The 25,812-nt window shown below is 48.3% G+C and overlaps 1 protein-coding gene and 1 pseudogene across 2 annotated transcripts in view; both read right to left on the bottom strand.

Moving 5' to 3' along the window:
• The window catches only part of PLXNA2 (plexin A2), a 213,034-nt gene that overhangs the window by 41,279 nt on the left and 145,943 nt on the right, over positions 1-25,812 (bottom strand). For both annotated transcript variants that reach the window (XM_070591167.1, XM_070591168.1), the window contains 3 exons: positions 19,905-20,105; positions 17,970-18,066; positions 14,108-14,298 (listed from right to left, as the gene is read on the bottom strand). In XM_070591167.1, the coding sequence (XP_070447268.1) occupies positions 14,108-14,298; positions 17,970-18,066; positions 19,905-20,105 (489 nt within the window). The remainder of the gene's footprint in view (positions 1-14,107; positions 14,299-17,969; positions 18,067-19,904; positions 20,106-25,812) is intronic.
• Positions 17,074-17,173, bottom strand: LOC139079016 (U6 spliceosomal RNA; annotated as a pseudogene).

Raw genomic sequence — 25,812 nt, 5'->3', positions numbered from 1 at the left:
AAGGGAAGGAGCGGCTTCCATCTCTCTGCAGGGGATTATGGGTAGGAGAGAATTTGCCTTGAGTGCCCACTTGGTTCTCCTTTGGTCCACTTGGAATGAGCTCCACCAGCCTGGCCCTCCGTCCCTCCCTCCCCCAGCCACCTGGATGCAGGAACCCACCTACCAAAAGGAACTGACAAAACTGTGGTGATTGGTTCGCTCTCCTTCCCCAATTTATTTTAAAAAATACATTCTTTTGCTCGCTGCAGTTAATTACAACCTTTCAGAAAAACTGTGAAATGAAATCTTTCTGGAAAGCCTAAAAATACTACCATCTTGCAGGTAGCATGTGGGGATTGTATTGTGGAGATTCAGTGGTGTTGGCAGCTTCCACGAGGCAGCTTCCTCCTGCTGGTACGTCATTGTAGTGTCCCCTTCTGACACTGAAGGGTCAGGGTCAGAGACATGGTCATGGGCACTGGGGTGCCGTTGTAGCGTCCATTTGTTAGCACAGAGCTGCTCAGCTGCTCAGCAGCATAAGCCAGCTCAGACTGTTTACAGAAGGAAGACCTTTTTTTTTTTTTTTTTGATTACTAGCAAGTGTTATAATCTTGGCATGAAGACACATGTCAAAGAGATAGGTAGTTTGGGGTGTAGAGACACCAGGCTGATCCCTTCTAACCCAGCTAACAGCTGCTGGAATCCAAACCTGGGGAATCAGAGTCCTCATGCGTCATTGGAAAGTGCCCAGGGAATGCTGGTCCATGTGGTCTTCTTTCTCACATGGCACACACTATGTGCTGTGCCACCAGCACCTGGGCAGGTGGAGAAGGAGTTTGGGGGTGAAGGCACTCAGCAGCCACTGTGCCCTGGGGCTTACAGAGGACATAGCTTAATCTTCCTTGCTTAAAACAAAAGTGATGTGTTAAAAGTCTGGATTTCCAAAACATAGATGAGGTGGTGAGCGTTTGATTTGCAAGAGGACTCCCAAGGCCTCCATTACTGATGACTTCCACATCTATATCGTTGGCTCAGACCTCTCTCCTGAGCTCCATATCCATATATCCAATTGCTACTGGACATCTCCACTTCCACAGAGACGTCCCTCAGGCACCTCGAATTTCACCACGTCTAAAAATGAGCTCTTAATTTTTCGTCCTTCCACTCCCAATCTGATTATCCACTCAGATTCTTTCTCAAGGTTAATGGAATCACTGTGCACCCAGCCAGGAATCTTGCAAGCATCTTGAACCGGTTTCTTTCCCTCACCTACTGTGTATAATAAATACGGTCAGCAGGCGCTATCAGTTCTTATTCCTAGGTGTCTTTTGAATCTGTGCCCCACTCTGTGTTTCAGAGCAGGTGATAAGCAGGGCTCCACCACCTCTCACTCACACTAACGACAGGGGCCTCCACGTTCCTCCATTCGATCTAACTTCCTCATACTGCCTGCGTGACCTTCATGAACACGTATTTGACCAGGTTACTACTCGCTTGCTCTAAAAACCTTCAATGGCTCCAACCACTGTCAAGGCAAAGTCCCTAATTCCAGCCCTGGCACTTGTCCTTCAGTTTTTGGTCTTTGTAACTTCTTCAGTCACATCTGCCATCCCATATTACGTCCTCATGTTCTAGCCACAGACCAGTGGTTCCTGTATGCACAATACACTTTAAAAATCTCTGTGCCTTTGCACATGCCATTTGCTCTCCCCCAGCTTAAAAATCAGAGAGTCAAGGTGGAGGACTGGGCTCAGAGTGCAAAGGAACAGAGGGAGGTATCCTATAGGACGCATACCCTTCCACCTGAGGGCTTGCAGGTGACTTGGAGAATGAGTATAAGGGCCTTGATGCCTGTGTGGTAGCCTGGGGTGATAAAAACCCAGGCACCCTGCTTTCCTCATTTCTCCCCAGGACCAATAGTGGGCAGAGGCTACAGAGGGGAGGTTTGATGGAAAAGAATTTATTCTCCAGAGAGGCAGTGATCAGGATCCTGCAGGATACCACTTCAGACCAGGCAGCTGCAGGGTCCCAAGCCCACCCTGGAGACTACCCCCAAGGTTGTCTCTTAAAAAGAGAGCCCCAAGGCATTAGATTGCAGGGCACCCAGCATAGCATCCACAAAGCTTCGTTACCTTGAGAACCAAGTCTGGCCTCTCTATGTGGGTCTACAAAGAGGCAAGTTGGTGGAGTCCCCAGCTACTGCTTGTAAAACTCCAAGGAAGACCTTCCAGATCTGGAAGAAATTGTGGGGCTGCAGGGAATGGGAGAGCTAACCTCCTGCAGAGGTGAGGTGAAAGGGCAGGGTGGAGTTATATAGAGTCCCCCATTGACAGAGGGGAGACCAAGTTATGGCCGAGATGGTAGCCACATCCACCTGTCTTGGCTTCCAGTTTCAGATGGCCCTTGGGCTGCTGGCTACGCTGGGGTCAGGGAGAGAGACCATCTGATGCTCGGGCAGTGTCTGCAGCAGGAAGAGAATGACCTCTGCAGTGTAACACACCTGAATTTGAATTCCAGCTCTGACACTTATGATCAATCTCAGTGTCATTATCAGAAAACAGATAACAATGCTTGCCTCCCAGGGATGTTGTGAAGGTAAAGTAAGACAACATTTGGAAAGTCCCTAATATGATGGCGGTTCAGAGAGCAGGTCTTGACAATTGGCAATTTCCTTCCTCATGTTCCCCCTGCACCTGTGCTTTCCCAGATCACAAAAACATGGGATGGAGGTGTTGGTAGGGAGCCTAGAGATGGTGGGAATCTTCCTATTTATCTGGATGGAGGACACATGAAACATGGAGCTCATAACTCAGAGGCTGGGGTGCCCTGGAGTAGAGAGTGCTGCTCATGGGTCGACGGGAGAAAGTCTGAGGGGGGTCCTGCAGTCTGAGCCCAGGCAGGGGTGGCCATGCTGCCCAGGCCAGGGCCTTGGCTGTGGTGGATTCTCGGCCCTGCACAGAAGCACATTCTGAGCCAGACATCATCCTTTCACCCAGAAGAACAGGGGAGGACACTGGCCCTGTCTAAAATGGTCTTCGTTCTCTCCTCCCTCCTTTCTTGTCATTTCTGTTTGCCCTGGCTATTAGCCATTGTGGGGTAGGAGCAGCATTTCACAGCGAACTCAATGAATTCTTTCAGGAAAGTAATTCTGAATGAGACACCCACGCAAACAAATGGTTTGACAGTTTGGAACTGTGTGTGAGTGTGTGAGTGTGTGCAAGGGGAGGTGTGGAGAGAGGGGGAAGGGAGCTGAAAACCTGTGAAATCAGCTGGGAAGATCTTTAGATATTGACTAATTTCAGCCCCACACTTTTCATATTATCCTGTGGACCAGAAATCTATCTAAATTGTCCTCTGTGGACCTCAGAAGTGAGAGCCAGAAGTAGGGGATGAGTGAGAGAAGGGCCCAGAAGCAGCTGCTGTTTCTGAGTGGGGTGAAGGGGGTTACTGAGGGTCTCCCCTGTATTCTGTGCTGACCCCCGCTGTGCACTCCCTCCCTTGCCTGCTTGCCCGCCCCGAGCTGTGGTTCAGCTCGCTTATGTACTATGCATGCTTCTGGGTGGCAAGCTAAGGGTCCCTACGACTATAGGGTCTAAAGCCTAGGTACATTTGACATGCCGTTCCCTCCGCCTGTCAGGTATGTCCAATGACAAATGCTTACCCCTCTTCCAGGGCTCTGCTAACAGAGACTTACCTCTGAGCCGCTCAGGCAGACTTAGTGGCACTTTCTCCTACATTCCCACTGCCCTTTGTGAACACCCCAGTAGCCACACTGGACTGTAACTGCTTCTTTCCTCAATAAGACAATAACTATCTTGAGACACAGCCCATCTCGCTTTTGCTTAGCAACCTCATACTTAGCACACTGCCTGGAACAGAGCAGCCGTCACTAAATATCCCGGTTACTGGGAGACGGGTCTCAGCTAGATTCTAGGACAAACTGTGTTCTTTAATGACTAGAAGAATGGAGGTGCCTACACGTTGCTTGGGAGTCATGTCGTATTTTAACATCAGAATCACCCAGAAGTTCTTCTTGTAGTCTCTCTTACTGTAATTTGAGCCAATTTCTGGTGATTCCTCATCAAATGGAGAACTGAACAGCTGCTTCCTCATCAAACATCTTTCAGACACTGAAGACAGCAATTAAGTCACCCCTGGCCTGCGCTTCTGCAATTCTGGTAGCCTTTTGTCAGAAGATCTTATTTTCTAAACCCTTTGATCATTTCAGATGCTTTTCGTTGGACCCTCAGATTTCCCCGCATCCTCTGAGAGTTTAATGACCCAAAGTAGGCTCGTGGCTTGAGTGAAGGCCTGTCTGATGTGCGGTAAGGAGGGTCTGTGCTGATGACTTCCCATTGCTTGTCACACACGCCATTAACCAGGCTGGCCCTGGGCAAATCTGAGAGGGAGGGTAAGTCCTTAGTATCCTTCCCATGTTCTTTTTTTCCTCCCTGGGGTTCCTTCTATCATTTTAGGCACCTCTCACCCTGTTATTCTCTCCTCCCTAAAGAAACCTTTATTTGCATCTCAATGGGATGTTAAGTTGTGTTACCTTGCCTTAAGAGTATTGGCTTTTTAACTGGTTGTAGAATAAAAAGTTTGTCTATTTGCAGGATTCAGAAGGAAAATGTGGGAAATACGTTAGGGCAGAGGGGGGCCCTAAACCCAGCCCCAACCATAGTCACTGACCAAGCCCAGGTGTAAAGGGAGCTAGCCCAAGTCCTGGCCAAGGACTTCTTCCTCTGCTCATCTTAGGCCAGTAGGAGGTAGGAGGAGGCTGGCATGTGCCGATGGTAGGGGACCAACTAGGAGACTCCTGTCTCCTGCTGAGTCCTCTCAAAGCCTCCTAGAGTAGCTGCTTTGGGGAGCCACTTGCCATCTACTCAGACCCTACCTGCCAGCAGCACAGCCCAACTGAGCCCGGTCGAATGCTGGAGCACCCCAGCTAGATCTGTATTCCTGCCAGACTGTGTCATCGTTGTTTTCCGCTGTGGGTGCCATGACCTGGAAAACAGCTGCTGTGGTGCTGCACTTGCCCTGATTCTTGCAGCCACTAATTGAACAATTCGGAGGGAACTGTGCCACAAAGCCGCCCAAGGGCGAGAGCAGATGCAGCCGATTAATTACAGCTGGGGAGCTCCGAAGGGCTGCCCCAGGGAGCAGAGTGGGAGGCGCTGAAGGCCCAGGGGCTTGGGGCCCTGGGGAGTGCCGGGATGGCCATTTCTAGGATTCTGGCAGAGCCTTGGAGGGGTGGAGTTGGGGCCTCCTACAGGTTAGGGGTTAAGGGGTCAGAAGAGGACCCCTTCTTGGTAGGAACCTCACAAAGCCTGGTTCCCATCCTGGAGACTCTGTCTTCCTCTGGTTATATCTCCTGCCTGATAGCCGTGGTGGGAGAGAAGACAGAAACGGGACCTCGGCTCCAGGTTATTAAACATTCTGATAATGATGGCCACTAAGTTTTCATTTATTAGGTACTTACATGAGCCAGGGATGGTGCCAAGCGCTTTACATATTTTATCCCACTTAGGACTTAAGCTACGAGGGAGGCACTCTTATTATTTCCATTTTACAGATGGGGAATAGTGTCCCAGAGAGGTTGTCACCTGCTCAAGGTTACACAGTGAGTGGCAGAGCCCAGCCTGGTCTATCTAACCTGTGCTTTCAGCTTCCACACAACACCACCTGCATGGACCATCCTCCTGCTCTGGGAGAGACTCCTAGGGCATCAGCCGTGAGAACTCATGCCCCAGCCTGCTCCTGGGTTCCCTCTGCTCAGGTCCCCCAGCCTCTCTCCCTTGGCTGAGGCCATAACTTGCTGCTTTCAAGAAGCTCTGGAGTTGGCCTTGCCAATCACTGCCATCTCTCTGAGCTTCTCAGCTTCCATCCTCCCCCGTCTCTGCCCCTGCCCCTGTGAATGTCTACACTCCCCCCTGGGCCTCGCCCCTTAGTCATCTCTCCCGGTGCATGTCCAGTCTCCTCAAATGATTCTGGGAGTGGGCACTACTTGCTTTCTTCCCATCTCTGCAGCAGGCTTGATGAAGAGCTTGGTGCCAGCTCCTTTTCCTCCCCCAGTGCTGTGGATTGAGAGTTCTATTTGCCTAAGTGAGCCCAGAAAAGAGATGAAGGATGGTATCCTGGTCAAACGTGGGGGCTCTAGGGTCAAGTAGCTGAGGGTTAACTCCCAATTCTAAAACTTACTAGTAGGTTGGCTTCTAGAAAGTTATCACACCTCACAGTACCTTGGTTTCCTCATCTGTAAAATGAAGCTAATGGTAATAATAGCTTCTACCTCATAAAAGTTGTTGTAAGGTCTAAATGAGATAGCATACATAGGGTGCTCAGTGTGGTGCTAGGTGCCAGGTAAGCATTCAGCCAATGTTAGCTATTATTTTTCTCATTCTCATATTTTATGGTTTAGAAATCTAGGCAGAAGCCAGGCTAGCTGAGGTCCAGAGGAAATGTGGCTCCATTTGTATAAGCATCCTACACAGGTGGAGCCTCTTGGGGTAGTTCTTGGTGGGGACTGAGGGCAGGGGCAGACAGCCGGACTTGTGGAGGGAAAGTGGCTGGTCTGTGGAGATTGCCCAGGATGGCGTTGTCTGCCTCTCTGATGGGCGTGAAGCTCTTGCCATGTCTCCAGCAGGCTGTCAGCACCCTAGACTGGGGTTTTTTTTTAGGAAAATTAGGCCTTAGTTAACATCTGCTGCCAATCCTCCACTTTTTTGCTGAGGAAGACTAGCCCTGAGCTAATATCCATGCCCATCTTCCTCTACTTTATATGTGCCATGCCTGCCACAGCATGGCTTGACAAGCGGTGTGTAGGTCCACACCCAGGATCTGAACCAGTGAACCCCAGGCCACTGAAGCAGAATGTGCAAACTTAACCACTGTGCCACTGGACTGGCCCCCACAGACTGGGTTTCTAAGAGGAGATGAGAGAGACTGATGTCAGAGCCCCCCAGAGCAGTCAAGGAAGGGGCTCCCAGAGAAGTCGCTCCAGGATGGAGCATCCCCAACTGATGGTCACGCTTTGTTCTGAAAGCTCCTGTGTCTGAGACTGGGATCAGGATGGTTCTGCCCTGAGCAGCCCCCTAATCAGGACAAGGCAGTGAGGACACGCTGTGGGTGTGTAGACAGCTAATCCTCTCCTGACTAATCCACTTACTCCTTTCCTGTTGCTTAGAATTTTCCTGACTTGAGAGGGCAGGGATGCCAACTTTGTGCCTGCAAATTTTGTTCCCATCCTGGCTCCCAAAGATACCTGGATGCTAAACTCATGACGGCAAACTGTCACATTCTTTTCCAACTTGTGGTGTGTGTGTGTGCGTGAGCATGTGTGCACACGCGGGTGTTCACACTCTTCACGGTAGGCTAGAGCCCAGCTGACGGGCTCTGCAGGAATCTATGGCATTGGCGGTGCCAGCTCTCCTACCCGGCGTGAATCCTTGCTGGCTCTGTCTTAGCTGATAGTACATTCAAAACCTAATTGTTATCTCAGCAGAGTAACTCCATTATTCATCCTGACACCATCCCCCGTTAGCTGTTTGTTGCAGTGATGTTATATTAATGAGGCCTGCAAATAAATGAACGGGAGATCAGAGTGCCGACTTGTTTCTCAGGAAAGCTGGCTGACTTATTTATTTATTTCTTGGGAACTTTGCAGCGAGTCATGCTGGCCCTAGGCAGGTCGCTTTTGGCCTTTCCTGCAGAGATTTGGTGCAGCGTTTCAGATAAATGCTTGTAAACGTCCAGCGCTCCAGACAGTTTCACAAATGCATTCGCATCGGAGAGAATCCAGGGGGAAAAATCTACTTTAAATTATTTGGGCCAGGGGAGAGCAGGAGGAAGCAAGAGTGAGGGAGGGATCATCTCAAACTATCATATCAACAATTATTTAAGCTTGATTTTGGAGAGCAAGGTACATGGTTTTCTACAACTAGTTTTCTCTCCCAGTTACATGTACCTAAGATAACGTTAAGGAGAATTTATATTCCCTAAGCATGAACCAGTGAGGTGTTGGGGAGTTACTGAAGCTGAAAAATTTATAAAGTAAAAGCTACAAAGCGGTCAGTGGAGAGACAACTGTGAAACCAGTGCACCTACAGCCCAGCATCAGTGTGGCCTGACCGGGCAATGTGGCAGGTGACTTCAGAAACACACAGGAACATTCTCTGATACTCAAACAGTGTTAGGGTTCCTGGACACTCTCTGACGACCCCACACTGGGAATTCATCCCTTGCATTTCAAGCCTGCTTTGCCCTTACCTCACCCTGATCTCTGTTCCACCTGCAGGCATGAACCACCTGGGCCCCATTCTCTGGGCTCTCCCATCAGGCTGCGAGGCTTGAGAAGTCAGAGCCATCAGGCTAGGGAATTTCCAACTTTCACCATAACCATCACCCCACTGACAGACACAACCAGAAACCAACCACAGCGAGTCTGGAAGCTTTAAGAAACACGTAATTAAAGTAACATCTATCCCAGATAAGCAAGAAGTGATCATCCTAAGCTTAAATGCACTGCAAAATGCTCTTCCTGTCCCTCCCAACCACGCATAGGAATAAGTGTGGACCTGATTATGTTTAGGAAGACAGGTGAAGTTTACTTTAAGGCTCAATACAAAGGGTAGCCAATGTTCCCAGTTTGTCTGGCATCTCGTGGGACCTTCTAAGAGGATTCTGATCCTAGGCACAGATGTTTTTGGTACAGTTAGGGTGAGGTAAGGCGGGGAAGCATATAGCCAGGGACCACTCCTCCAGGCCTCTGACCAAGTATGGCATAATCAGGAGAGTCTGTATTCTGGAGTCAGAAGACTCTGGTTTTGAATTTGTTCTGCCAATAACCAGATGTGTGACTTTGGGCAATTACTTCCCTAAGCACTATTTCTCCACCTCTTCAATGAAGATAATTATAGCCATCTTTCAGGGTTGTTAGGAAGAGTAGGTATGAAAGTACACAGATCCTGGCACACAGTAGAGTCTTGTTAAAGGAAAGCTATTATTATTAAGACTCCCAGAACTAGGATGTGGCTTGTCTGTTCACGTCCCTGGCCTGAGGTTAGTGTCCTCATTAGGTGTGGAGACCCAGGTCCCTGCTGCAGTCCTCTTTCTAAACAGGAGACAATGGCAAAGGGTGTACATCAGTAGTTTCTGTCCTTGGCCCTTTGGAGGCAGCAGAGTGGCCTGCAGGGCAAGCAGTTTCCAGTCTCTTCCAGGTGGCCCATGTTCAAGGACAGGCTGGAGCTCTGCAGGGAGAGGCGGCATTCCCACCCAGGAATAATTTATCCACGTGATAACTTCCAAGCCTAGCACAGTGCATGGCATACAGTAGTTATTTAATATTCATAAATATTCATTTAATGAGTGAATTAATTTCCTTAGAACTGTGGCATCTCCTCCTTTTGCTCAGAATGCCCTGTTATGGGTTGAATTTTATTCCCCCCAAATTCCTAGGTTGAAGCCCTGATTCCCATTACCTCAGAATGCGACCTTATATGGAGATAAGGTCTTTACAGAGGAAATCAAGTTAAAATAGGACATTAGTGTGGGCCCTAATCCAATATGACCGGGATCCTTATTAGAAAAAAAATTGTTCATCTCCCATGCACATAGGGAGAATACTATGTGGACATGAAGGCAGAGATGGGGATGATGCTTTTAAAAGCCAAAGATCGCCAAAGATTGCCACAAACTGTCAGATGCTAGGAGAGAGTCATGGATCAGATTCTCCTCACAGCCCCCAGAAGGAACCAATCCTGCCGATACCTTGATCTTGGGCTTCTAGCCTTCAGGACCGTGAGACAGTAAATTTCTGCTGTTTAAGGTGCCCAGTTGGTGGCGCTTTGTAACTGCAGTCCTAGCAGATGAATACACTCACTTCGAGTGGAGACCTCTATCACATGAGCTCCAAAGTCCCTTGACCCTTCCCAAATTTCTCTTCCCAAGAACATATGCAGTTTCTTTTCCCTTTCTGCTGGATGCTGGATGCTGCCCACTCACAGCTTCTCAGGAAATGTTTTCTCTGGGCCTTCCTTTCTAGGGGGTGGCTTGTAACGTCCTCCTCTTTGGGGTCCCAGCAGATCCTGATGCACATGATGGGAAGGACAGAAACGTGGTGGGCCAGGCATCTCATGGGCTTTCCAATCCTCTGCATGTCTCCTGTTCCTGGGGTTGAACAGGTGACACGTGCATGGACGCCCGGGATGACAGCTGGAATGGGAGCAGCCTGGGATGCCTCCCACAGGGGACAGAGTCATTATCACACCACGCGCTGGCTGAGAAGGAGCAGACGGTGAGTCCTGAGGGGGTCCTAACCTGAAGTTTATGCAAACTGGGAAATTCGATAGGCTGTAAGACATGTACTACATGAAGTTGCCATAAGAGATGGGTCTCCAGGGGTGGGCTTGGTTGCCATGGAGACACTGGGGTAAGGAGGGGTTAAGGAAGAACAGAGCTGTTCATCTAACTAAGCTTGAGCCCACTCCTTTTCCTAAAGTAGAACTTCTTTGAGGTCATCTCATTGATTTTCCTGCCCCCTGGCAGGATGGTGCCCCTTCCAGTCCTCATTTGTTTCCAGGATTGGAAATTCTGCTGCTTCCAGCAGCCAGGCCATCACAGAATCCTTCTCTCTCACCCCTCAACAAGGATCTTTGTAGTAAATGGCTTTTGTTGGCACGTGAGCTTGCCCTGAAGGGGGTACACATTTTGAACATAAGGGCTGGGGGAGGTACATATAAAAGGGCATCGATCTCATAGAATTCTGATTATTAAGAAAAAGATCTATGGTAATGTCAAGCAATTAGCCAAGAAAGCCGAAGTAAAGGAAATGAGTTGAATCTTCTTAAAAAGTTACTTGTAAGAAATTATACATTTGTGGTTACAAAGGCCATGGAAATGAGGTTGTGCCCTTCTCAGTGCATCCCACAGAGAGGCCCATGAGACTGATTCTTCCCATTCCTGGTGATGTTAACTTTGATCACGTGGTTAAGGTAGTGTCTACCAGATTTCTTTGCTGTAAAGCTAGTATTTTTCTGGTTGCAATTAATAAGTGTCTTGTGGGAAGACAGCTTGAGACTATGTAAATATCCTATTTCTCATCATACTTTCATTCACTAATTTTAGCATTCATTGGCCATTCTTGCCTGAAACAATTATTACTGTGATTTTTGCCAAATGGCGATTTTCTATTTCCCTAAGTCCTTCTACAATTATGAGTTGGAATTCTAGTGTAAAGAAGAGCTTCCTCTCTCCCTGTGAATTATTTGTTTATTTATTTATATCAAGAAGGACTCTAGATTCCTATTTGATTCTGTGGCTTGTAGTCCATTAGTTTCATTATGTATTTTCTTGCTCAAATTGTCCCAGATTTGGCCATTGGGGTCAAATCAAGTTCTGTGCCATTTTGACATGCACGCTACAGTTTTTTTTTAGTACTCTTTGCCAAAAATATATAACCTGAATTGAATCATGAGGAAACATCAGACAAATCCAGACTGAGGGACATTCTACCAAATAACTGGCTGGTACTCTTCAACAGTATCAAAAGCATGAAAAACAAATGAAGATTGAGGGTTAAGAGCACTAGGAGATATGACAATGGAATGTCACATGGGATCCTGGATTGGATTCTGGACCAGAAAAAGGACATCAACGGGACAATTGGCAAAATGTGAATAAGGCATGCATGTTAGATGGCATTATTGTACCATTGTTAATTTGCTGATTTTGATAATTGTACTGTGGTTATGTAAGATGTTAATTTTAGAGGATCTGGGATAAGGGTATATGAAAGTTCTTTGTACTATTTTTGCATCTTTTTATAAGTCTAAAACTATTTCAAAAATGAAAAGTTAAAAAAATTGAAAATGATTTTTACAGGGAGAGAAGGATAGGTTGGGGGTAGGAGATGCAAAATGGAAGAAAGTATTCCTGACTATAGTGAATAAAATATTCCAGGCCTGGATCTTTCTCCGACATGTCCTGTCCAGAATGATGTCCCCCGAGTGGCCTGAGACACCGCACAAATTTGTCTCTCCCCAAAGATGCTGGTTCGTGTCTCCACAGCCTCTACTTGAAAAACACCAACAGGAGACCCCACTGCTTGGGGCCTCTGACTCCTGCTCCTGTGTTCACTGGGGAAATCAATTACAGCCTAATTACCTCAGGGGGTTAATTAGCCTCGTGTAGCTTGGGTGTCCTCTGTGAACAGAGCAGCCTGTCAGTCCCCGGTCAGTGAGCAGGCGCGTCAGAGGCAGAGCTTTCCCAGGGAGAAGCCTGCCTTCGGGCTGGGAAGGCTTTGCCTGCCCCTAGTTGGGGAGGAGACAGGGCTGGGGCAGGAGCCAGGGTTGGTGAGGTGCTGATGGAAGTGTGTCGCTGCCTGACTTAAGCTCCCCTATACCACAGGCACAGAGACATGGAGACCAACAATTGCCACAGCAAGAACTGCAGAACAGAGCAAGTTCTCAGGCCAACAGTTGCTGGAAATCACTAGAATAAGGAAGAAAGCATGGAGCCCTGGGTGGCTCAGGAAGCTAGCCGTTTGAGGGCAGAGGCTCAGGGAACTAGCTGTCTGAGGGCAGAGGTGGGGCACCACCAGCAGCCCTTGCAAGCACCTTCCCAGCAAGATAAAGACACAAGAGAAAGACAGTAGGCACCATCACTGGCCACGTCCAAGAGTCAAACGGCAACAAAGAAGCCCAATCTTTGAGGGGCAGTGTCTACACTCTCATGACACTGGGATGAATGAGGACCCGGATGTCGATGCTCTCCCACAGCACTGCACTTCCCCTGAGATATGCTGCCACGTGGGTGGATGCATCTCTCTGGTCTGTATCAGCTAGGAAGGCTGGATTTAAGGGAAGGGCAAGCTCCACTTCTCGTTTTTCTTTACTTGGGCAAATCGTAGAGACTTTAAAAATGGTTTCATAATTAAATAAACCTGAGCTTAAATACTGGCTCTGCCACTTATCAACTGTGAACTTGGGCAACTCACTCCACTCCTCTGAGCCTCATTTCCTTCATCTGTAAAATGGAGGTGAGAATATTTACTTCCCATGGTAGTGCTGAGGATTAAATGAGACAGTGCCAAGCACACTAAATAAATATCTGCTCCTTCTTCAAATCTGTAGGTTAACAACACTCATTGAATTTTACTGATCTGGAGCTTTGAAATAATCGTAGAAATTTCCAAAATGCTCCAGAAATTTCCCAATACTCTGTGGCATAGGTGAGAGCCAGAGTTGCTTTCTTTGGCCAGTAGGGAAAACGAGGCAGGAAAAGGGACAGTGTATCTGCTCAGGGAAGAGGCAGAGAAGCAGCAGCCCCTTCCTGCTTCCTTAAATGTGTGGACCACAGTGGTACCTGCCCAGCCCTTTATTCCTAGTCACCATAAGGAATGTGCAATTAGTTTCAAAGCACAAGTGACAGCCAGTGAATAGGGAACAGTGAAGAGTGATGAGCACATAATGTAACCAAAGTTAAATACAACTCTTCCTCTCCCAGGCCATTCAAAACCCCAGCAGCTGCGTGTTCATTCACATCATCTATTCATCTTCCTTTGCAATTTGCTATTCAGGAAACATCATTTTCTTTTCGGGATAATTAATTACCTATTTCTTTCCATTAAAATGCACAAACAAATTGGGACGGAGAGCAAACCCTGAGAAACGGCACGGTGGCTAATGTAGCGCCTGCCTTTACTTTCTTCTTCTGTTGTTTTCAACTTTGCAACTCTGAGCTAATTGCAGCTCCTGAAATCACATTTCTGCTGAGAAAAGCTAAACCTGCTTTCGGAAATGTTCACGCACCATGCAGCCAATTTCTCATCTCCACCTGGCTCAGCCGGCCTGGCAGGGAGGCTGGGCTGGCTCCGCCTCGCTTGTTGTATGCTTGTGCACACAGACATGCACGCACATTCTTGCACAGGCATGAGGACACACTTCCATACACTTGTCACTTACACCTGGACACAGGCCATCGAGACACCCACAAGAGGCTTTATCCAGCTGCACCCTAAATTGCACTCTATGCCAAGAATTCTTCCACAAAGGCTCAACTTGCACTCCTCACCCATGGCCCTAGGGTGGGCTCCTGGCTATCCCATCCTGCTCTGGGAACTTGGGGGACTCACCTCAGTGATTTGGGGGTTGGAGCACTTAACATTGTGGCTGGACCAGTCAAGCCAGGGGCTGGAGGGGCTGGTACAGTGCTGGTGGAGGGTACACCTGCGCTCGCCGCTGCACCAGCCACACTCAAACTTCCGGTCGGCCTTTAGGCAGAGGCCGCAGCTCTCCCGCTGGGCTGCACACTTGTAGAGATGGACTGCAAAGAGAGGGGAGCAGGCACAGATGGGGTTGGAGAGGACTTCTCAAAGTTTACCCTCTTCTTGTAGGCGTGACAGAAGCCATCCCCAACCATGGATAGCACCAATGACCATCATTATCATTGCAAGACTAATTGATGGGGAAGTAATAATAAACTGAGCCTCTTAGCAGTCGTTTATAGGCACTACAGAAAATATTCTTTAAGAGTTCTGGCTCTGGATTGAATCAGATCAGGGCTTTAATTGCGGCTTCCCCACTTCCTAGAAATGTGACAAAAAATTTAACCCCCTTGAACCTTGTTTACCTAATCTATAACATGCAGATAATCATTGTTTTTTGTGAGGTTTGAATGACATGTTGTAGATTAAGTGCTCAGCACAGTGCCTGTAACATATCTGATGTTCTACACATGCTCATTATCTTTTCTTTGAACTCAAACTGCATTCTTACGCTGCTGCCTCTCTGACATAGGGCCCTTATTGCAAGAGAGAAGGACTAATTTTCCCATTCTAGGTAAAAATGAAACTCAAAGAGAGATAGAACAACTCTTGGAGCTTTCTAAGGTTAGTGCCCCAAGCTGGGGTCTGAAACTCCAACTCTCGGGGCTGCTAGACTGTAGGTCCTGAGAAGAGAGAGAGACGCATCTCGCCTGGCATACGAGGAACTGACTGGGTCTGGGAGACCAGTCAGCTTGAGATTCCAGGAAGGCAATGGGGGAGGCAGTGGGGGAGGCAGAACTGATAAGGAAAGAGGGTTGACATGGTCCTATTCACGGCCCCTGTGGATGGAGAGGACATCCCCAGAGAGGCCCAATCAGCTACTTAACAGGTCACTTTCAGAGTCTGCACACTCTGCCTCTGCTTTGTCTCTTCCCATCTTAGAAGCCCTAGACAGGCCAATCAGCAGAATTGTGTTTTGTGAGCCTGGGGCTTAGTCATTGCACACTGGTGTTTTGAACTCAGAGTCCTAAGTAGAATTCTCCAGAAGCAGAATACTCCAAAAGTCACTTTTCAACTCTCATGGCCAAGTAGACACAAACTTTCAGGACTGGGCGGCATGCCTCTGCTGGAGGTCAGGTACATGCCCCAGGGGAGGGGTAATTTTATTCTGTAGGTCCTCATCCTGTCCCTCTGCTCTGTCAAACATCCCTCAGTCACAGCTGCAAGGACTATATTTAAACATCCTCATGCTTACGCCTTGTTAAGTTTCAGGGCAGGACATAGGAATCTTAAAAGGAACAACTACACCTTGAGAGTGTATTAATATGCACAGATGGTCCACATCTAATATCTCATTTGATCTTCACGATGACTCTGAGAGGAGGGCATCCTTTCCCCCATTTCACAGATAAGCAAATGGGGATGTGGAGAGGAGCAGTAATTAGTCTGAGTTCACCTAGTTATAAGTGAAAGAGCCAGGATTTGAGCCTCTGTTTGTTGGTTTCTAGAACCCAAGCCCTTGAACACTATGGCCCTCTCTACCCAACACAGTGTGTAGCTCCGGGAACAGTCGGACTCTGGGAGGGAAACAAAGGTGAAGACGCCACTGCCCGTGTACTCAAGGAGCTGCTTAAAAGTTGTGGAGCGACAAGGGAGGGTTCTGATGTAACAGCTTGGATGTGGCCGTTTTTCTCTAAGCTCCAGGTGCAAAGGCAACCTCTGGGAACTAAGCCCAGATCCTCAGCAGGGGAAATGTCTATCTCTCATCACTGAGAAAATCTGGCCTGGGTATGAGGAGAAAGAGAAAAAAAAATCTCCCTGGCTCAGTTCCTTTCTCCCAGCCTAAGTAGCATCGATTTTCATGGCAGCACTTGGGACAGGGAGCTGCAGCCCCATAGATGCTGAAGCACACGAGGCCCTACTGTGGCCTTGGTCTCCCCCTCTGTGCCCATGGGGTGACCCCCAGGCTGAGGGAGAGGCTGGTAGCCACCCGAGCTACTTGAAATGAGATGAGATATGTGGCTTCTGGTGGGGGGATAGGGTTCTAGGGGGAGGAGGCTTCACATCCCATGGTGGTCTGAGCCAATGGGAGGACAGTGATGTGGTTAAGCACATAAGCTCTGAAATTAGAGCATGTTGGTTCAAATCCTGGCTCTTACTATCTGACTCTTGATCTATTTCTTTCTTTCTTTTTTAGCTTTATTGAGGTATAATTGACACATAAAATTGTAAGATATTTAAAGTGCACATCATGATGATTTGATATATGTATAATAATGAGAGAATTCCTTCCATCTAGTTAGTTAACACATCCGTCTCTCTATATACATACATTTGGTGAGAACATTTAAGTTCTACTCGCTCAGCAAATTTCAGTTATACAATTCAATGTTGCCAACTCTAGTCACCACGTTTTACGTCCTCAGACCTTTTTCATCTTACAGCTGAAAGTTTGTATGCTTTTACCAACCTCTATTTGCCCTACCCCCTGGCAATCACTTTTCTATTCTCTGTTTCTATGAGTTTGACTTTTTTTTTTTGCTTGGAAAGATTCACCCTGAGCTAACATCTCTTGCCAATCTTCCTCTTCTTTTTTTTTCTTCCCCAAAGCCCCACTACAAAGTTGTATATTCTAGTTGTAGGTCCTTCTAGTTCTTTTATGTGAGCTGCCACCACAGCATGGCTACTGACCAATGAGTGGTATGGCTCTGCGCCTAAGAACTGAACCTGGGCCACTGAAGTGGAGCACGCCAAACTTTAACCACTAGGCCATAGGGCTGGCTCTTTTTCTTTTTAGATTTCACCTTTTAGCGATACCATGCAGTATTTGTCTTATAAACATGTAATGCTTTGTGAATGTGCGTGTCATCCTTGCACAGGGCCCATGCTAACCTCTGCATTGTTCCAATTTTAGTACATGCTGCCAAGGCAAGCATTCTTGGTCCATTTCTTAACCTCTTTGGGCCTTGGTTTCCTCATCTATAAAATGAGAATACTAGTACATACCTCTAAGGATTGTTGTGAAGACTAAGGAAAATAATCTCCAATAAATCACTCAGTGAGTGCTAGCCACAGTGAGTGCTCAGCTAACGGGAGTAACTTTTGTCATCCTTGAGAGCAGGATAGAATGTTGGTATTTGCTCTATTGAGGGAAGTGCCTACCTGGCCCATAGGGGGAGCTCCACATGAGTTTGTAGAATGATGAATAAAGGTGGCCCTCAGGAGCGCCCCTCCCACATCAGCCCAGCTCCTTCCTGAACTTTCTTGCAATGGTTGTGTGCTTGCAACACGCTGGTCCCTCCCACCCACCTTAGGACCAGGGGAGCAGCTTTGAAAACCTTCTTTGTGCAGTCACCAGGGCCAAGGACAAGGGAACCAGAACCTGATTAGAAACAATATCTCCATTTCCAGGGAAACTGGCAGGACATTCCTGCCTGCTGCTCTCCTAGGTCAGGTTCCACAGACACTTCAAAGTCTCTGGGAGCCAAAGAAAAACCGCGATGAGCCGGCAGCTGCCTGGCGGATGCTCTGGTTGTAATAAAACAGGGTTCCCAACAGGACTCCTTTGATGGCTCCAAACGTTGCTTTAGGATCCTCTGAAGAGCTCCACTGATAGAAGCAGTGTACTATTCATGGCATCGCGGCTGGCTGGCCGGCTCTGATCCCTCCAGGCCCAGTCCTTCCTGGGGTCACAAAAAGATCAAAACTCTACCCAGATGTAGCCACTTACCTTTCAGGTCCTGAGGGTTGTCGATGATGAAATTGCCATTCCACACCACAGCGAAGTCCACGGCCAGGTTGCTGATGTCCATCCCGTCGTACTGGTACTGCGGGGAGAGGGGCAGAGGCACATGGCCCATGAAGTTCTATATCACAGGGGTCAGGGATGCTGCTGGCATCTCAGGACGACAGGACTACAAAGTAGTCAGGACCAGGACTACAAAGTAAAGAAACCAGGGATCCTGGTTCCCCCTGGACTGAGAACGGAGTAGAGGGAGAATCAGAGGAATCCCATGTGCTGTTCAAATTATCCCTTTGGTGCCCTCCCCGCAACGTCCAGTCACTAATGCCAACAGGACACAGACCAAACCCCTTAGCTTGGCATTCAATGCCTTCCATAATCAAATCCAAACTTACATCTCCAACCTTCTCTTCTACTGCTCTGCTACACAAATCTTTGAATCCACCTGTCTCCAAACACACCCGCCCGAGCCCCACTCTGTGCCTCTGCTCGGTTCACATTTCATAAGGGATGCCTTCCTTTCCCTACAGCCCCCATCCTTCAACGCATCTGTATTCTTTCAGTCCAGCTCAGACTCACCTTCCCCAGTTGTCTTCTCCGACATTGGGGCCAGCCCTCCCTCAGCCTCTCTGTCCCCTGGTGTTGCCAATTTCTGTCTTGAGCCCTGCACTTCCTGGGAGCTGCTCTGCATCTTCCCATGTGCAAGTCTAGTCTCTCTAGAAAGTCCATACACTGCTCTGTAAACCCCACAGAGCCTTGAGCAGAGCATGTGCATAACAAACAGTGGTGGAGCTGTTGGTTGGCCCGGCCCTGGGGTGGTCCTTTCTTTCCGAACATGAGCTTTACTTTGGTCAACAGTCCACCAGGGAAAATAAAGTGCCCACAGCTTTCTGGATACAGATCTGATCAGTGCTATCATAAAAGGCCTCAAGCTGTGGCCAGGAGTCGACTCCCTCTCCCATGCGGATCCCATGAGGACTTTTAAGCCCTTCACACACTTCGGAAGCAGCCCCTCTCGGTGGCCCAGCCCCTGTGCCTCTGTGAAGGAGATCTCTGGGAATCCCCTCCATGGGGACTGCCCCAGCCCTGCCCACTTAGCTCTCAGGGCATGTCACTGTCAGCCCTCTTGCCCCCAGCCCTTCCTGCTGCCTTCCTCTCTTTGTTGTGTTCCATTTCTTTCTCATCCCACCTTCCCCTGGCACTTGGCGGCCTTCCACCGATTACAAATTCTATCAAGCGCCTGTGACCCGGGAATCTGACAGCTCCCTGATAAGAGGCCCAGATTCTCTTTATCTCTCCCAGGCGAATTAGCTTCCCTCAACACCTTTGTCACGTCACCCCCAGCCCCCATCTCCAGCTGACCCCCCGCAGTCAGAGACAGGGAGTCGGCAGATGAAAAGATCTTCTCTGGGCTAGTATTATAATTAAACACCTCGTGCGTGCGTTGTGTCTAGCATTCCGGATTGGTTTAACCCTTGCTGCTCTTGAAAAGCCCTGCTTCCCCCTCCTCCCTTTCCACCTCCCTTCATCCCATTCCACTTCCTGCTGGTCTCTCGTGCAGCTTTCCTCCTGTGCAGCGCCCTCCAGTTTATCTACTCCCTGAATGGGGCAGGGTTTGCAGTGGAGTTGATTCAATTTGGCTGAAGTTCCACCGAAGGCCAAGAGCTGCTCTTAAACTCAGACAGGGCGCAAAGCTCTCAACTTATGCCATTAGGGTCCTCACAGCATTCCACTTCCTCAGATACCATTAACCTGCTCTGCTCTGGCTGAAGGGCCCCGGGTGCTTGCATGTTCCTTGGGGGATGTGAGGTCAGCTCACGGACTTGGAAGGTTCCGGAAGTGTGGGCAGGCTAGGTGAAGGCCTTGGCATGGGTGTGAGAGAACGCCCTGCTCCAGGCAGGGCCCGAGCCCAAGTCCTCTTACCGAGCTGTTCTGGCACTGGACGCTGGAGCTGTTGAAGCGCAGGGCAGGGACCCGGTGGATGGCCCCCTGGATGTTGAGGACGCACTCATAGCCTCGCTGGCCGGACTGAGGCTGTGGCAGGTTTCGAGCCTTAAGGGTGATTGGCTTTACTTCCCCAACTGGTATCAGGATCTCCTCAGTGGGCACCAGCTGGGGACAGTCCTGAGGGAGCAAGCAGAGAGGCTCCATCTGTCCTTGGCTCACACTGTCCTACTCAGCAGAGCCAGGGCAGAGGACAGGGTCCCGATGCTGGGCCACCCTCTTGTATCCAGGCATTTTGTACCCACGCAAGGACGTACCTCATTTAAGGGGCACGTGGAGTCAGCAGGGGAAACGAAATCTATCTCTTAGCTCCCTGGGCTTTGATATTGTCATCCCCATCCCACAAGTTGTCCTATATCTGGCGTGCATGTTACAATTTAGGAATTAATTTTCAAGCACTGGTGTGGCAAGCAGTGGATTTATCTCCTGAGACACAGGATAAAAGAGGCTCCACACATCCCTGTCCCCAACCTGGAACCCCCACCTGTCGGTTTCATCTGTCCCCCAGCTCCAGCTCATCTTCCCTGGCATTGTTCCCACCCGAGGCGTTCTGTTATCGGAGGCCTCAGCTTCCCAGCTCCGACTGAGCACGCCTTTCCAGGAGGTGGATCAAGCCCTCCCAGCAATGCTCTAAACACTTGCTCTGGCTTTTTATCTCATTTCATTACCAGGCCCTGCGTGAATGCCATGTTGCTTTGGAAAACAAAACCGAAAAAAGAAAGTCTTGGTGGGGAGCGGCTGTGGGAAGGGCTGTCAGAGAGAGAGACGAAGCCAGAGAACGAGACTGATTTTCCTCAGTTCTATTCCTAGATGCTGCTTCTCCCCAGGAGGTCAAATTACCACCTGCCCACAGCTCCAATCCCCTGTCCACTTTCTCCCTCTCCAGGGAAGACAGAGCCCAGGAGCCTTTGGCAGTGAGGACGGGGCAGTCACCTCCGCATGCAGTCATTTCCTGTCTCCAGGGATCAAGTAGGGAAATTCTTAAAGGAGGCGCCTCTCTCCCCATCCACTACCCCTCCGCGTTGGTTCTGAGGGAGCATCTGGGAATGTGTGGGGGTTGACGTTGCTACCCTGCAGAGGGTGCTGCTGGCATTTAGTGCAGGGGGCCAGGATTGCTGAGCTTCCTGCAAGGTGTGGGACAGTCACCAATAATAAATTGTCCCTCTCCTAAAGCCGGAGGTGGTCCCTGGTAAGAAGCCTTGTCGAGCAATGGGCAGCCTTAGATGGGGAAGTGGGAGTGCGCTTGGCCTCTTACAGTGTGCTCCTAGGCAGTTGCTTCTTTTCTCTGGGCCTTGTGCAAGTCCTTCAGGATCTGGCCCCACCTACCTCTTGCCCTGTGGTTCTTGTGCATCATTGTCCAGCCAGAAACACTCACTGATACTCCCTTCCCTCCCACTCCATCTTCTTCCCTGGCCCTGTCTCAGTGCTTCTTTGGCTGATTGCCTCTAAATCAGCCTTCGAACTCAGCTCAGCATCTCCTTCTTTGGAAAGCTGTCCCTGAGCCTTTCCCCACACTGGCCTTCACAAGGGGTGATGGGTATCCTCCCATGATGACATTTGGCCCTCAGAATTGCGATTTCTTGTTGACCTGCCTTCTTCATTGGTCTGTGAGCTTTGAGGACTAGGCTTCATCCCGTTCACCTCTGTATCCCCAGTCTTTATCCCAGTTCCCGACATGTAGTGGACACTTGGTCATTGCTTGTGGGAGTGGAAATGGAAAGTAAGAAAACAAAGCAACAGATGAAAAGATCTCAAATTTTCCCTCTAGCTCCAACTTTCTAAATTCTTTAGAGATGAGGGTAAAGTTCTGCCTTTTGGGCATCAAGAGACTTGAGAAGGAGTTTGATTCCCAAAGCTGACTTTGGAAATGGTCATTGTTTCTGGAGTCACAGGATAACTAAATTGGTATGTCCGTATCTATCAAGGAATCCTGAGGATTTAGGAAGAGGTGGGTCCAGGGGAAATTTCCCACAGAAACCAGTATCTAGGAGGGCCTGGATGAACCTCCTGGGTAACTGGTGCCGTCCCTGGCCTGTAGGCCGACCGCATATGAGGGCACCAAGCAGGCAAGGTTTCCACAAGAGACAGGATCAAGAGGCAACCCCCAAACAGATGGGTCCCTGTTTAGAAGCCAGTCACTCAAGCTGCCAACTCATAACTTGCTCTTTACTGCACTTTCACTTTCATTCCCTGCGGGTACTCTTGACAGAGTCTTTCATATATTTATAGCCAAGAAAAAAATGAACACCACTTTAGGGAAACCCAGGCATGTCATGGAAAAAGAGATGCTACTTTCTGTTAGTGGCTAAAAAATCCCCATTGAGTCTAATAAATTGGAATCTTAATTTAGAATAGAAACAAGGCTGAGGTATAATGAGGGGTGTGCGTGTGTGTGCATGTGTACCTGTAAGAGAGAGAACAGATTTTCAGACTCAGAAATGGTTGATATATTATAAATGACGACCAGTGGCTTTACATCTCTAATGAGCTCAGAGAACAAATTCAGATTTCAGTAGCAGAGTCTAAAGATGTGCTTTTGGAAGTATGATGTTTTAGGTTAGTAAACAAGAGTATAGAATCTCTGTAACTTTGGCAAAAAAAAATACATGTATGTGTGTGTATACACACAAACACACATGAACATCACACTCATATCTTTTTGGCTGGGCTAAGTCTGGTCAGCCTGGAGGTTGGAGAATAATAAGTAGACTTTATAAACACTCTTACGAGTTTTTTTTTTTTAAAGATCTTATTTTTTCCCTTTTTCTCCCCAAAGACCCCCTGGACATAGTTGTATATTCTTCGTTGTGGGTCCTTCTAGTTGTGGCATGTGGGATGCTGCCTCAGTGTGGTTTGATGAGGGGTGCCATGTCTGCCCCAAGGATTTGAACCAACGAAACACTGGGCCGCCTGCAGCAGAGCGCGTGAACTTAACCACTCAGCCACGGGGCCAGCCCTGAGTTTTTTTTTTTTTTTTTTTTGAAAGGATTCTAAAATTTTAGAAAAATTTCCCATGATCTGCTGTTTGGGACTAAATTTAAAGACATGATTTTGGGCTTCCCAAATGCCTAAATAGGCTCCAAGATGGACTCAGTAGAAAAGGATGTCTGAGGGTTGATGTTTTTCTGGCTCTTTCTCTCAGACCAGACAGGGCAGAACTCTTTTCTTTCTATTCTGTAGGGCAAAGGAAAGAAGTGGTCAGTGCCCAAGTACACTCTCTTTCCTTCTTGGGAAATAAGGGAAGATACAGACCCTTTGAGTTGAGAGATGGTTCTGATGAATATGTTAACGAGGGAGCAGCGAGTCTTGAGTGGAAATGGCAGTGGTGAGGGCTGAGGGCAGGTGCAGGAGAGCTGGCAGCCCAGAAAATTGCCAAGTTGTTGGAACTTCAATACCTCTGGGGCTTGAGGAAGGTGATGGGTTTCATCAGATACTATAAGGCCACTTCCAACGTGTTTGCTTCTGTGAGTACACACACACACACACACACACACAGAGGCATACACACGTGCGTACACACACATACAGTTCCTGTCCTGAGAATAAGAGAGCAAAGAATCATGCCATGCTGCTTCTGCAGAATATGAAGACTGTTGTGAACGTTGTTAAAATACCCATTGCTCCTGCTGACCCTCCTGTCTTCTGATCAGCTCTTCTGATCAGGTCATCTTACTCCTCCCTCTGTCTCCAGGCCAACTGGCAGCAAGATCCCCTCCTCAGCAGCAATGTGAGATTCAATCAAGATGAACAGATGTCCTATTTGGGACTCTCCCAGGGGAAAGCGGAGGCTGGGGAGGAGGGGATGTGGCTGCAGAGAGGGTAGGACCCTGGCACAGGAGCCCTGTTAGTTTTCAGCCACATCGCCCACTCTGTTTGGCTCTGCTTCGCCAGCTTTCAGCGCTGGGGACCCTTCCGCCCTCTGAAATGACTTCTCCCTTGTGGAAATGGCATTATCTTCACCCACTGGACTTCAAAGAGAGGGAGCAGCCAGCATCCTGGGAAGCTAATCGGATTTATTTGGTTCTATCTTACCCTTGGGACAGGGCGTAAAGAAGATATTTATGTATCTACATCTCACTAGGCCTGGTTTAGCCATGGAGGGAGATGAGCTTTTAAAGCTGAAAGCCATACATATTCCCGCGCACACCCGCTTGCTAACACCATGTCACAGCTTGATCCGGCCCAGGGAGGCAGAGATTGTGGGGCCCTATTAGAAGTCTGCTGTGCTCTGAGTAGGGGAAAGGTCTGGCTCATTATCTTACAAGAGCTCAAGAGATGATTCAATTGAAATTCAGTTTCCTCATCTATAAAATGGGACCAATAATACCTGACACGACCTTAGATTGCATGAAAGAGGGATATGAAAGTATGTTGTACGTGGTAATAAACTGGATTAACAACGTTAATATTATTACTGCATATTTGTCATGTGTGCATGTGTATGTGAACCCAGGATTGGAGGAGTTCAACTTATTCAGAGCCAGCTTGGGAACATTAAATCATGACTTCTGTATTTATTTGATGATTACAGGAAAATTGTTTAACTTACTAAACCGCAGTTTATTCATCTGTAATAGAATCCACTTTGTAGAGTAGTTAAGATTAAATGAGATAATATATCTATAAAATGTTACATATATAAGTATTCAATAATGCTCACTACTAATATTTTTATTTTGGAATTGCATTCACTCAAGCACAGTGGTTCTTTGTTGTCGGGCCTAAACATGGAATTGGTCCATCAGCCTTCTGGAAAGAAGTAGGCAGGTTTACCTCATGTGCCGGCAATCTTTGTATCTGGAAGTAGCACCACTGACTCATCTTCCATGGGCAGTTTCTCCATCTGTAGAGATGGATTTGTGCTGGTCCTTCCACACCCTGAACCCTCAGGACCAACAGCACAGGGCCCGACTGAGGTCAGGCCAGCATGTGTGACTCTGGCCATGAGACACAAAAGCTACCCGGCCCTGATTTTCTGTAGAAAACATCCTGCACTCAGCTTTTTTGGATGCCTGAGTTCTCCGTAGCCTTGGGCAAAAAACCTAAATTTCCAGCATCCTGGTTACTACATATGTCAAATATGAATTATGTGAAACTGCAGGTCTGTTGTGAGAATCAATTGAGATGCCATATGTCAGTGGTTCTCAATCTTTAGCCTAATCTGGGCTGGGGCCCAAGAATTTGCATTTCTAACAAGTTCCCAGGTGATGCAGATACTGCTGGTCCCCCCTGCCCCCTACACTTAGAGAACTCCTGTCACATGTGAGAGAATTGCAAATGGATGATGCATTAATGTTGCTATATATATCAATGGAGCTAATCAGCTATATGTTGTTTCTAGAAAGTAGATAGACATAAAATTTTGATTCAAAGTTAGGGGGCTCTTAACTGGAAGTGTAAGAGAGATATTCTAGGAACCCCAAAGAGGCCCCTAAGGGATTTCCAGTCCCCAGAAGAACCAGATGGCATCAGGTAGGACTCCTAAGAGACTAAGGGGACCCTCACTCAAGGTGGACACAAGCCCATTTGCTATTCCCCAAATTTGCAGGAATGGGGCTCCCCGAAAGCAGAGCTTTACACAGAAGAGAGCAGGGCCTGGGAGCTGTTTGCTGAGAAGGGATGTGTGAGTGGCCATGGCTGAGAGCTAAAGTAACATTCCCGGAAGCTGGGGAAGTGGCCCTAGCAGCCTCGCTGGGAACCGGCATCCTATTTCCTTTCCTGAGCAAAGTCAGGAGGCGATGGAGTCTGGGCTTCCCTCACTGCCCTCAGGAGGAAGAGCCCATCCCTGGAGCTGTGCCAGGGGCCAGTGCATACTAGCAGGAGAGCA

Source organism: Equus przewalskii, chromosome 23 (assembly GCF_037783145.1).
Source record: "Equus przewalskii isolate Varuska chromosome 23, EquPr2, whole genome shotgun sequence".
Classification (NCBI taxonomy): domain Eukaryota; kingdom Metazoa; phylum Chordata; class Mammalia; order Perissodactyla; family Equidae; genus Equus; species Equus przewalskii.
This window is presented reverse-complemented; position numbering and strand designations above follow the sequence as displayed.